This window comes from Haliaeetus albicilla, chromosome 12 (genome assembly GCF_947461875.1).
Source record: "Haliaeetus albicilla chromosome 12, bHalAlb1.1, whole genome shotgun sequence".
Classification (NCBI taxonomy): Eukaryota; Metazoa; Chordata; class Aves; order Accipitriformes; family Accipitridae; genus Haliaeetus; species Haliaeetus albicilla.
Window position 1 is genome coordinate 11,019,956 of NC_091494.1, and position 16,890 is coordinate 11,036,845.

General features: G+C 38.0%; 2 protein-coding genes across 7 annotated transcripts in view; one reads left to right on the plus strand and one right to left on the minus strand.

The window, feature by feature from the left end:
* Window positions 1–12,596, plus strand: part of MTMR10 (myotubularin related protein 10) — a 42,379-nt gene extending 29,783 nt beyond the window's left edge. For both annotated transcript variants that reach the window (XM_069798044.1, XM_069798045.1), the window contains 10 exons: window positions 1,265–1,439; window positions 1,871–1,958; window positions 2,128–2,216; window positions 3,220–3,350; window positions 3,476–3,545; window positions 3,739–3,809; window positions 4,682–4,851; window positions 6,210–6,380; window positions 7,269–7,451; window positions 7,961–12,596. In XM_069798044.1, the coding sequence (XP_069654145.1) occupies window positions 1,265–1,439; window positions 1,871–1,958; window positions 2,128–2,216; window positions 3,220–3,350; window positions 3,476–3,545; window positions 3,739–3,809; window positions 4,682–4,851; window positions 6,210–6,380; window positions 7,269–7,451; window positions 7,961–8,560 (1,748 nt within the window). In that variant the 3' untranslated portion in view covers window positions 8,561–12,596. The remainder of the gene's footprint in view (window positions 1–1,264; window positions 1,440–1,870; window positions 1,959–2,127; window positions 2,217–3,219; window positions 3,351–3,475; window positions 3,546–3,738; window positions 3,810–4,681; window positions 4,852–6,209; window positions 6,381–7,268; window positions 7,452–7,960) is intronic.
* The window catches only part of FAN1 (FANCD2 and FANCI associated nuclease 1), a 28,341-nt gene continuing 22,260 nt past the window's right edge, over window positions 10,810–16,890 (minus strand). For 3 of the 5 annotated variants that reach the window (XM_069798039.1, XM_069798043.1, XM_069798041.1), the window contains 3 exons: window positions 15,315–15,509; window positions 14,773–14,901; window positions 13,429–13,922 (listed from right to left, as the gene is read on the minus strand). In XM_069798039.1, coding sequence (XP_069654140.1) covers window positions 13,785–13,922; window positions 14,773–14,901; window positions 15,315–15,509 — 462 coding nt within the window. In that variant the 3' untranslated portion in view covers window positions 13,429–13,784. Of the gene's footprint in view, window positions 12,693–13,428; window positions 13,935–14,732; window positions 14,902–15,314; window positions 15,510–16,890 lie in introns of those variants that run through there. The other 2 variants (XM_069798040.1, XM_069798042.1) reach the window with 2 other exon arrangements.

Below are 16,890 nucleotides of genomic sequence, written 5' to 3' on the forward strand. Positions count from 1 at the left end.
AGATAGTTGTTCTGCTGTGCTGCAGTTGCTGGAGAAAAGAGTTTGAAATACTTTTGGTTTGGGTTGGGGTTTTTTTTGTTGTTTTGAACCCTGGTGTTTGTAGCATAGATCTCTGGCTTTGCTCTTACAATTCCAGCACTGTGTTTTATGACTCTCTATCCCTGCTAGTCCTAGTAAAGTAAAAGCTGAAATACTGTCTTTGTGCTTCTTGAGGAACATAAAGAGCCTGCATTGCTCTGGTGTATATGTACATCATTTTTTCCCAGGCTATATTTGAGAATTACATATCCTGCCATTGATCAGTAAAATTATAACATTTTTTGGGTAATTATCATATTTCTCTGTATACTGTCTTTGAACAACTACTTAATTCTGATTTTAGTCAAGTTTTCTTCTGAAAAACATAAGTAGTCTGAGTACTAGTGCAAGAGTGAAGTTGATAGAAGTAGTAGAAGCTACACAATCACTGAGAGGGCAGTAGAGCCATAACGCTGTATTCTGCTTTGTTTGGGCAGGCGCTTACATCTTTACAGACTCTTGCTAAAGCTAGGAGCTTTCATGGCAGAGGTAATAGGGTTGAGTCTCAGTTTATTTCACTTCTGTCTAAAAAGTCACTTCCAAGTGTCAAGAAACAAAATGTAGTCATCTTTGACACAGCTGACTGCCTGCTTGGCACCTAAAGAATGATCAGCAAAGGAGATCCTTCTGTATTAGTAACAGACTATATAATCTTGGACCCTAGCGACAAAATGGTAGGCCACCTTTTTGTGTGGATATAAATATATATATATATATATATATATATTAACCTGGCCTTCAATTTATTTTATTTGCTCTTAATACAGCAGTCAATAAAGCTGTTGAAACTACATCATTTTTATTTTGCTTTCTTCATAAGGTACCTAATTAAAGGGTAGCCTATAAAGGGTTCATGCTTTTAAAATGTTGCAAACTTTGGCATGTTGAAGAGAGAAATCCTGTGACTGAAGATAACATTCATTCCTGACTGTTAGTATGTCTTGCTTTCTATCAAGCAGCACAACATAGCAATTTTACGTTACTTCTCTGTTGAAATTGCAGGAAAAAATACATTTACATCGTCATGTATTGTGAAGCTGTCATTAGATCACTGATCTGTTGCAATACAAAAATAGGTAACATTAGTCCTGATGCTAGTGGCTCATTCTTTTAATTAGGGAGGTGAAGAGTTTTATTTTTTTCTCTGTTGTTTTTAAATGTGCATTGATGAATTTTCTTTTCCTAGCAAAGAAGGTGAATGGAATAGACCCAGGAGGTGGTGGTGGCGGCATCGGCAGTGTCAGTGGTCAGCAGACACCTTTGTTTGAAACTTACTCTGATTGGGATAGAGAAATCAAAAGGACAGGTGCATCAGAGTGGAGAGTTTGTTCGGTCAATGAAGGTTATATGATATCTACTTGGTAAGTTTCTCTTGTAACACCAGTAGAACAAAACAAGGCAATTATGCTGTCTTTTCCTGTCTCCTCTACCAAAGCCTCTATCCTACCTAACTGTGCACTTCACTTAGATGTGCCACTCTCTGAAGAGGCCCTCAGTTAAAAGATCCTGCAAATGTTGTCACTAAAGGAAATGTTATATTTTGGGGCATTTGTTGCTTTCATGCTTTTGTACTTCCCTTTGAAACATGCACATTTCTAAACAAACACATCTGAGCTGTACCAATGAGATATAAGATCATGGAGGCATACAGGAGAAGCAGTTAGCACTGCCATATTATTAGGGGCTGGTGCATTATAGTTTAACAGAGTTGGTAACGCAGCATTGCAGCAAGAGAAAAGCTGGTCAAATACCTAGGGAAAAGTAACCTCTTGTATCATATTTTTTTCCCAAGCCTTCCAGAATATTTTGTGGTTCCATCTTCCTTAGCAGATCAAGACCTTAAGCTGTACTCCTACTCTTTTATTGGGAGACGAATGCCAGTAAGTGTAGTCTTTATTCTGTTACTGTTCTTGATCGTTGTACAATATTAATCTTAAAGATATGTATGTCTATTAACATAGTTTTGTGTGTAGCATTAAGAAAAAAATTTCTGTGGAACAACACTAACCTGCATTATTTTGTTTCTTTTGTGTTTTTTTCCCAAATTAGTTATGGTCCTGGAATCACCCTAATGGGAGTGCCCTCGTAAGAATGGCCAACATTAAAGATGTATTGCAACAAAGAAGAATTGATCAAAGGTAAATCATTAGTTATGTTATTCTTTAATCAGACGCGTAGCATAATGCAAGTGACTGTGTAACATACAGCAGTAATTGGTAATTGAGAGGCTACTTGCTTCATAATGTTGTAGTGCAATAGCTTTTGAGAAACTGTTCTCAGAATATAATTCTGGCACAATTTCTATTCAAGGTCCACTTCAGTTTCAAATACTGAATAATTTTTCAAATTTTAAGGGACATTTATTTTTTAGACAGCAAGTCATTTAGATGAGAGAATTTATTGATAGAAGGAGCAGACTTAATCTTTTCTATTGATGTTACTATATTACAGCTTATGTTGGTGGAGATTTTCCTACCTGCTTCAGCAAGACACAGTAAAAATTATTTACTTGTGGTGTTGGGAAATACAGTCTATAGATTTAGCACCACAGTGCACTCGGTATTTCTGTGAAGTATTTGTCATTCATTGTCCTTGATGAAAGATGAAGGCATTTAGAGCCTTGCATAAGTAGTTTACTAGCTTGGTATTTTTTGTTCATTGGTTTAATTTGTAGGGTGGCTTTTTGTAGGAGTACAAATGCTTGTACTGTGTGTGTGTTAGGCTGGATCTCCGAGTTTTATTTGAAACCCTGTCAGATTTCCTGGCTTTATAAAGTTTATATATGTTCTCTTTATTTAGCCTAGATGAGTCTTACTAAAGATTGTGGAAAATTAAAAATTAAATAGATCTCTCTAACTGTAAGTCAGCCTCAGATTTTCATTTCCCAAACGTGTTGTTTTAATGATCCAGCGTTTCCATTTTTTTTGTTTTGTAACTAACAGATACCAAAAATGTTTGAGTCAATAGCTTTGTGGCAGGAGCAATATATCTCCCGAATATAAACTAGAATTTTTTTTTTTTAAATAAGGTGCATGTTTTATGTGGTTTTAGTTGTTTGCAGTTAAAGACTGTGGCATGTTTCTTGAAAGACTGTTTCTCTCTGCTCTTATAATAAAATGGCTGATTCTTTTTCTTATTTAGGATTTGTAATGCAATAACTCGAAGCCATCCTCTAAGAAGTGATGTTTACAAATCTGATCTGGACAAGTGTCTCCCCAACATCCAGGAAATCCAGGCTGCACATATCAAACTCAAACAGCTGTGTGTTAATGGTATGCTGGACTGTCCTTCTTTCATGGTGGTTACTTTCTTGAAATACAACAAATTCTACTAGATCTGGCTAACAGGAATAGTTATTTGAAGTTGTTCTACAATGTAATTACTTTCTTTGTTGCAGAGCCTTTTGAAGAAACTGAAGAGAAGTGGCTATCCTCACTGGAAAATACTCGCTGGTTAGAGTACATTAGGTTTGTACCATTAATAAAATGATGGTTAATGAGATGTGAAAAACTTTCACCAGTGTAAATAAGCAGTGAATCTGTTGAAGGATTCTCTGTTCTAATATATGAGTTAGGTAAATATAGATATTCCAAATATTTTTTTCTTCTAGAGTGCGAACCTGTTATATTAACTGTTGTATCATTTTGTTTTCCTGTCTAGATCATTTCTTAAGCATTCTGCTGAGCTTGTATATATGATGGAGTGTAAGCATGTTTCTGTAGTTCTACAAGGTAATCCAATCATATAGCATGCTGTATTCTTAGCATTAGTATGATAATGTAGATAAAAACGTTTAGATAAAATCAACTGTAATCTTTACACGTTAAACCCCATTGCTTCTAAATATTTTAGGTATTTGAGGAACTAGAAAGGAAAATAATTTTGTTATGTCTCTGAACTGTAGTGTAGTCCACAGCATCAAATGAATATTTTAATTTGAGTCTTTGTGGTTTTTATTCTGAAAATGATATGACAGAATCAAAACATTAGGGTGAACTTTTGTACTGTGTTAACTGGGCTAATACTCCATGCATAAGCAATGTCAGTTTTATTCAGAGCGCCTATGTACAAAAGTATTTCACTAACAGTGGCTGCTGTTGTGTAAATGCAAACAGATATTCCAGAAAAAAAAGACACTGAAAAATTTGCTCATATCAAGATCAGAAATTTTGTAATTTCTGTAACTTTTACAAGACCCATCCAGCTGGTATATCCCACTCTCCCCATATAATGACCTTCCAAAAACTGCTTCAGGGTGGAAGATCTGTTGAAAAATTCCAGCAACGTGAACACCTTCCTTCTTAGCACATCTTGGTTTAAATACGAGGCGTTTGGGTGGGTATTTTCTTCTTGATGAATGTATTGTTGTGCTGGATACTGCAGGAACCTTTTCTATTATATGAGTCTCAGTTAAAAAAAAAAAAAAAGGTGTTTCTTTCTTGTAGTTTTTTTTTAAACTATGAGAACCATTATGGCAGCAAAACGCATGTTTTAAAAGAAATTAAAAGAAAAACACTAGACCTAGTTGCTGGTTTTTGAGATCTAATTCTGTATATGTGCATATATATACCTTATGTATTTCATACATTCTATATGTTCACAGAGGAAGAGGGACGGGACCTGAGCTGTCTTGCTGCTTCTCTCATTCAAGTCATGCTGGATCCCTATTTTCGAACAATTGTTGGATTTCAAAGTTTAATACAGAAGGAATGGGTCATGGCAGGATATCAGTTTTTAGATAGGTGTAACCACTTAAAGAGATCTGACAAAGAGGTAAAAATGAATTGTATTTGTATGTGATAACAGTATCTGGTTAATATCAGCCTGAATATTTATTCACACAGAAATCTAAAAGTAAAAATATTTTTTGATACTTTCAAATCTCATTAACTAATGTCAGAAAAAATGAGTCTTTGTCCAGGGTAGAGATATATTTTCTTTATCTTCAGTAGCCTTGTGAGAATCAGTGAAACACCAGGTGCAATTAAATGTTGCTGGGTTTTTATGTTGCTTCAGTGTTATACATGAAGAGGTCCCAGTGTTACAAATGCTAGCACAGCCCACATTTTAAATTGAAATAAAAGGGGTTTAGGAGTGGGTTTGGAGGGGGTGGTTTCTTTTGTTTGTTTTACCAAGGGTATCTGTTTTCATCCCTGGTTTTTTGAATGCAAAGTCATATCAATGTGCAGTACTTTGAAAAGTACTAAGCTGATAGAGAAGCACTGCAGCTTTATGAACTGATACACAGCTGCCAAACAGATTAATAGAGGGTAGCATAGTGCTTGATTTTCAGTATTTCCAGCTAATCTTATTTGGCCTTTTCATTGCAAAGGAGCAACTTGTAATTGCAGTTGGAAAAACAGAGGACCCTAGGTTAGCAGCCTTTTTTGGGGACAATGCCCAAGAGTAATAGAAAAGCAATATCCCCAGAGAGTGGAGCCAACAGATAAACTGAGGACAGTGAGCACTAAGCAGGGAAAATGCATGTAGGATAAAGAAACTGAAATACCAAGGGCGAAATAATGAGAAAGCAGATGTTTTGACCCTAGGAAAGGATATACAGACGGGTGAAACTGGGAAGAGGAAAATATTTCTAAAACTTTACATAAATGATAGTTTATACTTTTGCTATTCATGGGCCACTGTGGAAAGAGCTAGAAAGTGTAGTGAGAAGTTAGTGTGGCTGAATCATAAGCCCCCCAGTGACTCAAAACAGGAAAGAAGTATATACATTGTGAAAATAAGGCCAATTAGTAAGGAAGGCTCATACAAGCACTAATTTGGAAATTATGAGGGACATACAAGATGGCAGAAAGCATTTTTGCAGCTACATGAGTACGAAGAGAACCCAGGAAAGAATTGACTGGCTTCTTACAGAGAAGGGAAGGCTGTGGAAAGGTAATGCTGACAAAGCCAGTTCACATAGTTGCTTGTGAAAGTGGCTAACAGGAATACAGGGTGTTACAGTTTCATAAAATCATACAAAATGGAATACTCCAAATAGATTACCCTGTTGGGGAATGTACCGGAGGTATAGCTGAATATCCTAATGGAGCACTAACTGCAAAGAAATTGGTACGACTTGGGAAAAGCTTATGTTAAGGCTAATAATTCTCTGTTTCTTTTCCCAGTCTCCTTTGTTCTTGATGTTTCTTGACTGTGTTTGGCAGCTGCTAGAACAATACCCAGCAGCCTTCGAGTTTTCTGAAATGTACTTGACCATATTGTACGACAGTGCACGTATCTCATTGTTTGGCACTTTCCTTTTCAATTGTCCTCATCAGCGAGTAAAGGAAAGCACTGTGAGTATGAAGTGTTCCACATACTTTTCAAACAAGAGACTTCAGCATGCCCTTCTGGAAATAACGTCATCTCAACTAAATGGTATTCCTTTGTATTTTTCAAAATGTCACACTCTGTTTGGGGCAAAATATTCAGCTCCCCAGATGAATATGATCAGGATGTCCTTTCAGGTGATCTTTCCATAGACAGTTGGCATAGACAGTCTTTTTTTTTTTTTTTCCCTAGAAAAGCATTGTTATTGTACATTATTATTTGTACTCCTCTAGGAAACAGATTTTATATCTGGAACTGATAAAGTAGAATGACGGGCAATAAATAGAATTTCACACTTCAGGCAAACTTTGAAATCTCCTGACATAATTGTTTAAATAGTTGAAAAAGTTGGAAAAGACTGTTAAGTTCAAAGGTATTTAGAAAACTGAACACTTAGATTTGTTTTGAAAACTGGAGCTTATCAGAACTGCGTGTAGAAAACATTTGATGGCTGATAAAGTAAATAAGTAAAACTTACTTATTTTGTTAAATATTTTCCCTTTAAAGTTTTAGGTAACTATCTTACAAAGAAGTACAGCATTAAGGGACCATTAGTGTATTCTCGAAATAACAGTTTGGGGGATTTAAGAGTAAACAAACAATTTAATATCATTGAAAAGTAATTTTTGCTAAGTAAGTAGTCCTGCCTCTGCATTGCACAAATGAAAAACAGGGTACAGCTGTTTTCTCCAGCAGCAGACTGTCTTGCTGCTCTGTTGCTTTCATCCGCAGCCACCTCTAAATTATATCCCTGCTCTTCTATGCTCAGTAGTTATGCACTGGTTTATAATTAAGATTTGTGAATAAGCCTGTTTTCTTTGATTTTAATATGCCTGAATGTTAACTTTTTGCAGGAATTTGCCATAAGCAAAAATATTCAGCTGGGTGATGAGAAAGGCCTCAAATTTCCTTGTGTTTGGGACTGGTCTCTTCAGTTTACAAGCAGGGACCGCCTGCTCTTTCACAACCCTTTGTATATTGGGAAGAGTGCGCCATGTGTACAAAATGGAGCAGTGAAAACTTTTAAACGCTCAAAGGTAACCATAGTGATGTCTGTGAATGGACTGTTTCTGTGCTTAACCATAAGGTGTTAATGCTTAAAAATTTAGTTATATAGGAGCATTAATTCTCTTAGCTTCCCAGCCTAAAGAAATTCTTTTCTGTAGAAGTAAAGGAGCAGATTGTTGAGCCTTGTGCTCTGGGACATTTTCTGATAGGGCTGAGCTCACTGCCAACATTTGCCTTATTTCACCCGTGGAAAAGTGATGACATGCCACTTTTTTCCCCCAGGGTTGTCAGTTTTTTCAGTGAACACTGATTAATTTAATCATTCATTGCTTTAGAAAGCCTCAAAAACATACGTATTTCTTTTTAAAGGCTACAGGTGGCCACAGTTTGCCCTGTGAGTCCTGCAGTAGTGACTCACAAGCCCAGAACTGTTCAAAGGTCACATAATTTCTCTGGATGATGCAGCCTAGCAGCTCAGGGAAATCTGCTATTCAAATGAGCATAAGACTGGAAAATTACCAGTATTTATTTTCTGCAGAAAAACTACAGCTCCACATTGCGAGGTGTCCCCCCAGCATTGAAAAACGGAATCATCAGTGAGCAAGAGTTCCTTCCAAGAAGAAACTCTCTGATACTAAAACTGAAACCGGACTTTTTACAGCAAACAGAGAGTCAGAGTAACAGTATGGAACAGTACTTCAGAGACTGGTTTGCAAAGCCTGTTGATTTGCACGGTGTAATTCTGCCCCATCTCTCTGGAACACAAATAAAACTCTGGAAACTGTGCTACTTCCGCTGGGTTCCTGAAGCCCAGATTAATCATGGTGGCTTCATCACTGCTTTCCATAAAGTTTCTTTGCTGGCAGATGAAGTAGACATGTTAAACCGGAATCTTCGGCAGTACAAAAGCAACTCTTCTTTGCAAGGCAGCTGCTCAGAACTGGATCAAAGCAGGATGTACTTCAGAGCAAATAGTTTAAATGACACCTCTGAGGCCCCAGACTTTCTCTCCTCCTCATTCCCATTTTCTCCTGTAGGGAATCTATGCAGACGGAGCATTCTGGGGACACCTTTAAGCAAATTTTTAAGTGGGGCCAAAATCTGGCTATCCACTGAGACACTTGCAAATGAAGATTAAGATGATGTGGTGGTTTAAAGGTTTGGGGAGAACACAGCATATCATTTTGTCTTTTCTAAGTTAACACTGCTAAATGCGGCATTGAAAGCTGTAATAATTTTTATATACAAACGTTATGTAAGTTTTGCACAAATATTTAAAAGCAAAGCGAGTCATGCTTCAAATCGCACAATTTTGTCTTCAGTAGTTCTCATCTGCTAGGGCTTCTGGTCCCTGATTTCTTCTGTATTTTTGTGGTTTGGCTTATTATATGCGATGGAGCATTTCATTAGCTAGTTGAAAGGCGTGGTGTGGTCATTAACAGGGCTTCTGCTTGAAATGTCTTTTTTCCCAGATAGTGACTGAAGTGACTCTTGTGCCAAAACAGCTTGGCAAATCAAAGTAGTTCAGTGCAGTGGACAGAGACCGACAGCTGAAATCTGGGAACAAGCTATTATTTTATCAGATTGCCTCTTCAGAAAGAATACTTACATGCATACATACATACTAACGTTCCGTGACTTGGATCATCCTACATATGTGTTAATGCAGTGTGTATCCATGGGGTGGTTGTTCCCTTTTCTTTCTCTCCCCAAAAGGTATTCATTAACAATTAGTCAGATTTGTGCTCTTTGTCATGAGCTTGACTTTAGACTATAGGAATCAACTTCAGGACAATGCACTGTTAACCTTAAAACATTACTGTAGATATGGTATTGCAGTAGCTTTAGAAGTGCCTTTAATTGGGAGGAAACAGTAGCAAGATTACTCTAATGCAGCTGACCTGACACCCCTCCCCCCCAACTTTTTACAATAGGTTGTTATGGTAAGTTCAATATTGTTCCATCCCCTGCATCCTCCTCTCCATTTCTGGAAATAACAGAAGGCCAGCTCAAGAGACAGCAGGTTTTTCCTCTTTAAGGTTAAGCTCATTTGTAAGTCTCACGAGAGCCTCAATTTTTAATGTAAGCACCTCAAATACTCAGCATTGTATTCCTGCATGGATCCTGATCCCTGCCAACCCTCTCCTCATCCTGTTGCAGGATGAAGTAGCTTTCAGCAGAATTCATACTTAAGCCCTACTGGGTTCCAGAAAGGATGACGTGCTCCAAGTGGCCAAATCCACGAGGGGTGCTAGTGCTGTTGTCACTTGTAAGCAGGTGCTGGAAGAAGAGCAGTTAGTGGTGCTGCCTTCTTACATACATGCATGTCCATATGGACAGTGCAATGGACAAGCGCTGCTTGAGGGAATTAAATCCAACAGCCTCCTCTGCTTAATGCAGTAGCCTCCTCTTCACTCTAAAAGCTTTTAAATGATACCTCTCCCCTGGATGCTGTGCCAGAAAATGTCTCAAGTTTCATAGGGAGAAAAGCAAGAGAGTATACTGGGAGAGTAGAGGAATAGTAATGTGTCATTCTCGTAGGTTAAGGCTTTTGTTGGCTGCCTTCTCTTAACAGTGAGGCTGTATTTTGTATTAACTGATTTCTCTGTAAAACACAAATGCTACTGAACCAATGCCAAGCTTCTATTCAGGTGCTGACTCGCAGGTTAAGGCATCAAAGGCCTTGTATGGTAGACTACAAGCTATTCTCCGTTATCGGGGAGGGGGGTGAAAAAGCTGTACAATAATAATAAGCACTATATTACAGTTTAAAAAAAGGCAGGGAGGGATGGGATTTGGAGCTTTTTATTTGTTTGTAAAACCAAACTGGTCTTCAGCACAGCCTAAATTGCAACGTGGGTTTTGGATGGCTAAGATTGCTCAAGGATTTATTTTCGAGAATACACATCTGGAGTGGCCTTATAGGTGCAAGCTTTGTGCTAGAAGTCCAGTGCATACAGGACCCTGTTTTCCCCAGGTCTAAAAATTACCTAAGGTACAAAGCTGTTGGGGGGTACTGACTATGCTGCTTTCTCGCACTGTGTTTGGTTTGGTGGGGATAAGCGGGCAGTTTCATTGTAAAGGTGAGCTAATGTGAGGTGTGGGGTAGACTTCCTTTTTTAACTAACCAAACCCCCCTTTTTTTATGCAAAGCAGCCGAGCGTGTGTGTGCGTGCGTGTGCATGTGCGCGTCTGCATGCGGGCACGCACATGCATGTTATGACAGAATGCCAGATTGGTTCTGGTCAATTGTTTGTGAGGAAGAAACATGTATTCACCTCAATTGCCTAATTATGCTGCAAAATGGTCTGAGCATGTTAAATGGTCCACAAACTAGTGTTCATTTACAACTTGCTGAAGCAGTCATCTGACATATTATTTCAAATGTTTGTATTAGTTTGCTTTTGTGATTTTTTTTTTTTCTCATTAGCTTACTGCTTTCCCTGCCCTGATACTTGACATAAAAGACCTCAACCTGTGTGCTTAGTGTCTTTTGGTACCAATTTTTTTTTTCTTTTTAAAATTACAGTTAAAACTATGGTGTTCTTTTCTTTTTTTTCCTTAGAAGTGTAACTTTTTTGGTTTAAAGGTACCAAAAAAACCGTGTAAATAAATTACTCCACACAGGCCGCTGGTGGAATTAAAAAAAATAAAAATTAATGTTTAGGCTAGTACCCTTTGGGGGGAAAAATGGGTACTTATTTAAACGGGATTGTCTTTTATAAGGAGATTTCAGACATTTTAACATTTCAGTTCTAAGTTGTGTACAGATGCTGCAGATGGTCTTTGTATTTTATATATATATATATAGCATGGGAGAGGGTTAAAAATAATATGCCTTTATAATAAAAGCTGTCAAATATCTATTTGCCAAACAGACTTAAAAAGAAATTTTACACAGCTCAAAAACGGGAGTTAAGCGAGCAGAGGCTGAGTTGGTGATAAGTGTGGGGGAGAGATGGGGGCACCTCCTGCAGGGAGGAAGGGGAGCTATCCACCTTTCCCTGGAAATATAGACAAGGTTCTGCACCCTCAGGGTTGTACAGGCCTTGCCTTCTGAGGAATCTGAACAACTACTGTGTGTCTGTGTGTGTGTGCATGCGTGCTTGTGTATGTTGTTTCTTCCTCTTAAGTTAAGTTAAACATCTTAATTTTAATTTACTTTTGAAAGACAGGTACTAAGTGTTAATTTTAAAATTTTCTCCACTCTGCACAGTTGCCTTAGCAATAGTCAGTAGGGACTGCTCTGAACATCTTTTGTAACTTTTAAAAGCAATTTTGGGGTTTGAGTATGTATCTTTGACTTCTATGTACAGAGTACTGACATAAAAGTGTGTGTATATATATGTGTGTGTATATATATATATGTACACATTTTCAAATTTTAATTTCTGTTCACCATTTAAAACAAGATACTGTTAATGCCATTTTGGTGTTGCAAGAGTAGAGAAACTACCAAGCAGCTCATCTTTTTTTGTCTGTTTCTAGAAAATGTGCACTACTTTGGCTGTTACTGGCTGTTATATCATGACTTTTGTACTACACTGTAAACCATGTGGGGGGGAAATATGGAATGCTGGTTGATATGGTTAAAAGTGTACCTCCAGTGTCATTAAGTACTGTGAGGTAGAGCTTATTGTAGACTTAGTGATCATGGCAGTACAACTTTATTCACCATTTACTGCCATGTATTGAAGAGATTTCTTTCATTCCGGAAATGCATTGAAAAGTGTGTGTTTGTGTGTATATATATATACCCAGGCCTGCACGTGTGTTTAATGTGCACCTGCCTGCAATACCACTTTGATATTAACTGCCTTGTATTTTTAATGAAAATGTAGCAAGTGGGGCAAAGGTTTTGGCTTACTCTCAGATGGAAAGACATTAAAACCAAAAAATTTCTAACATATATTTAAGCAAAGGACAAAATCTTAAATTTGCCTCTAACATAAGAGATGGAAATCTGTACCTCAAATTGCTCTAGGCAGTAGGTTTCTAATGCTGTTGCTGTGATGGTTTAGAGCTCACTATTTCAACTGAAACTAAAACCTTTGTGCCTGATAATGATTTATTGAGTAAAGTAGCAGTGCCAGGAAGACTGTAAAATCCTGATGCTGAGTTGTGAATGTGAAATAAATTAGACTAAATAAAAGTTCATACCTTTCCACAGCAAACTTCAGGTGGTTTTCTTTAACTTTCTCTAACAACAACAACAAAAAAAAATAGCAGGGGCTGTGTTTGTTTTTTCCAAGAAAAGCAGGGACAATGTGCTGTAGAAAGATGATTAATAAAAAAAGATATGCAAATGATCTTAATTTCTCACTACATTCTGTTACAGTCTCTGCTGTTTGTATGGTAAGCAGAATTTCTGATATCAGGAAAACTTACTCAGTATGAGAATAAAGACTCCAGAGAAAAGATGTTGGCTACGGGTTAAAATTGAGACAAACCCACAGGATTCTGGTGTCTTAAGAGAACTCATCCTTTTGGTTCCATTTCAATTGACTCGACTTATTTCTGAATAAGAAAAACACATCCATTTATGTGGGGCAAAACTGACTATGATAAGAAGTGACACACCACAACTCAGTGCAGTGATGTTGGCACTGAACACCTCCTCTCTACTATGAGAAATATTTCTCCTTTATACAGATATTCGCAACATAAGGAGCTGTTAAATTATGCTTTCATATGTAGCAGCACATTAAAACAGCATTTAAAAAAAAAGTTTTATGCCTTACTCTAGGCCATCATTGACCAGCTGTATTTTTTTTACATTAAACTGAAAAATTGAAACACATAATACAAAGTGGGGACAGTTAGAGAACCACGCTGGTCCTGACAATCCTGGAAAGGTGCTAAACTTGCACCTTGCAAGGAAACTTGCACAACAGAATGAACTCAGGCTACACAGGCAACATGGAAATGATCAGGACTTGATGCACCACATTTTTTTATTGCAAGGAAACTTGCACAACAGAATGAACTCAGGCTACACAGGCAACATGGAAATGATCAGGACTTGATGCACCACATTTTTTTATTGCAGACACTGTTCTTAGTTGGTACCAGTGTGATTGCAGCTGTTTGTTTCTCTTTACTAGGCAAATTACCCCCAGATTACCTTTCATAGAATAAGTTATGAATTGTATATAGAAGAGAAAGGCTTTGGTCTGCACACAAAGTGACGTACAGTAAATCACACTAACAGTCTTCTCAAACTTTTTTAGAATGTTTTGTGCTAAAAGTAACTACAGTAATGTTCCAAGAAGCCAGAATTTTAGAAGAAACTACTTTTAATAAGCAGCAGCCAGTAGTGTGTATCATGCCAGTTCCTTTAAAAGCACCCCTTACTCACATTGTCAACTGAGGCGTTTACTCTTGCCTCCAACAGCTTGCACATGACAAACTTCTACTGTAGCACCCAGCTTCTTCAGTTCACTCAGCCAGATTATCTGCTTGTGGGACAGGCGATCATTGGGACCTTTTACTTCCACCAGCTACAAAGAAATGTGGATGATTGATTAGTAGTATGCCTGTGAAGGAACTGAAAGCTCATTAGCTCCCACAGACTAATATAAGTACTCTTCTATGGCTATTATTTACAACAAAAATACCATAGATTTAGCACAATGGATGGGTGCTAAGTTATTAACCCATGTTCCAAAGTTTAACTGTCAAGAGAATGAACTTTTATACAGTAAATATCCACCAAAACACAGATAGAGCCACTGGTGAATGAAGCTACCTCATATTCAAAAATTGATCATCTGCAACTTCACCTGTTCCAGCTGATACTGACAGCAACTTACTTATTCAGATGTTCTAGAGAACTAATTCCTGCTATTCAGCTCTGTTTTATAATAAACGTATAAAAAGTTGCTCCAGCAGCTATGTCCAATAGTCTCCTAATACCCATTCCACTGCCATGCAAGATAAGATACAAACCATGACTGTTTACTCAATTTTTGTAGCAAACATAGTTGTTGTAGTCTCATATATTCAAGTTTTTGTGTAAGTGGTGACATTAGCACTCCTTGCTAACAGAATGTGTATGACTGATTGATAACAGTTGCTTTACAGTAGTTTTAAATCGAAGACCTAGTCTACAACACTACCTAGCCACCTCTTGCTGTTTCTCATTGTGCCCATTAAAGCTACAGCAAACTGTGATGAAATAAATAGCAGATAAACAATCACCTACTACTTGCCATAGCTTCTGGGCAGCTGAGCAGCAGGTTTAACTCCACCACAACAGGAAAATAGTTTGTATGGACTGACAACTGGAAGGTTTTATACCTAAGGGTAAGATAGCTGAGCACAGAGTACTTCCATGATCTCCCAATATACCTTGAAGTGATTAGTGTGAGTACGCCACACAACCAGGTCAGGAAGTCCCCCTCTGCAATGGCGTAGATCTTTGGAAAGTCGCCTAAAAACACCACTCAGAAACATTCCTCCAAGGCAAGAGACAAGGCTCTGTAAGAGAAGGTTTGGTAGTTAGCTTTTTTTTCTTTTCTTTTAATTTCCTGTACAGCCATTATTTCCTAACTCTCACAAGAATACTCTTCGGCCCATCTCAGCTTTTTTGTTTAGTCACATGTAACAAGAAACCTAGGTAGATGTTATCTACAGCAATTTCCCTGCTGTGTTCCCAGCTACGGTTGCAGGAGAAGTGACCGGTTGCAGAAGTGACCGTATCAGAAAAGAGTAACAGTACTTGGGATTAGGGAGAATGGTGCTGCAGTCCCCACTCAAGTCCTCCCTCCCACCACTCACCATCAGCCATGGCTCAGTGCCTCAGTACAAACTGTGAGCACACTACGGCCATGTGTGATTTAACAGCAAGCCTAATCAAACAGATTGCCCATTCTGGACAACAGCTAACTTACCTGAACTTGCTGGAGGGAAATAAAACGCCCCCAGTTAACTAGTGCTGCTGCTTTTCCCTCCTGAGTGGTCCAGATGTCAGCGATCAAGTTTGCCAGCGTCTCTGACGAAGCTGTATGAAGCTGCTGGAGTCTGGCCTCAATGACATCCCTCCTGTTGTCATAGAAGCTGTCAGTGTATAAATCCAGGGGGGACGTCTGTATAAAAAGGTAAATGCAGTTCTGAGGAGCTGGCAGCAAAGCAGCGATTCCAAGAATGACAATGCCCTACTTCATATTTTTCTTATCATCTCAACTACAAATTCACTCAAACAAACACTGAGGCAATTTAACTTGCACCTGTCCACCACAGAAACCTTTATTAAATGGAAAAAGATTTGCATATACTCTAACACCGAATGCCAGTGCAACAAATGCTGACCACACCTTAGCCTGTGCTCTGTTGGTTTTTGACCTCTAGACAGAGGTTTCCTTTAACAGACAACAAAGAGCTATCTGCTCTCCTAACTCTCCAAGGAGTAACATTCCAGTCGGGATTTGGAATCGGTATCAAGACTGCTCAGCTACAGTGAGCAGTTTGAGGTGGAAAGAACAAAGCAGTGATGAAACTAGGGAGTATCATGCAAGCTGCCTAAAAGCAGAAAGCCTTATGCATAGCACTGAACACATTACTGTATAAAGTCACCGCAGCAATTACTCAATTTTGACCATGGCTGAAAAAAGCTATTAAGTAGTAGCTGAGTGCCATTCTAGCTTGTCAAAATCAAATGCAGAGCACTTACTTTCTTAGAAAATGGCAAATTTCAGCCTTACACAAACTGCTGCCACAGCTAATCCCACAAAAATACAGCCTAGGAATGACTGAGTGAAGCAGGTATGAGCTTTCAGCTCACCCTTGTTCATGCCTGAGGCTCATGATAGCTTTGCTCTGCATTAATAAGTAAAATCTAGTTTAAAGAAAAATAAATTTGCAAATGAGTTGTAAATACTGGGATTGTTATAAACATACAATTTTTTCCCCCCTTTTTTTTAAGTAAATAGGCATAATCTGCATATTAGATTATATTAAAGGAAATGTATTTAGAAAGGCAGGAGCTACAATAAATGGTAGCTTGCACTGACAAAAACAAAGATACCTGCTTTTAACACATGACATTCATACAATTAAGGCATCTTACAAGAATAGCAGATACTCTGCAAGAAAAGTTATTTGTATGAATTCCATTTACCAGTATTTCTATGGCCTTCGGAGCTACAGCAGTCCCCTTCCTGTCCTGTCTATGAGCCTGCAAGTGCCTTCATGTCCCACCTCACAATTCCAAAGCAAGAAGGACAACCATATCTCAATTCTTTCTGCAAACAGTATTCAACCCTAAATTTACTTGGTCAAGATGAATACAAGACAAGTAGTAAAAGCCATTTCAAAGAATTGCCATTACTTTGTAGTAATTTGCCTCTTTTCGAGTAGCTCTCCAAGGATATGACCAAGAACATACTGATAAGCAAGTGCTCATGGCTTAAGATATTATCTTGAGACATGACTGTATAGAGACTCATAATCCATGTCAACATAAAATAA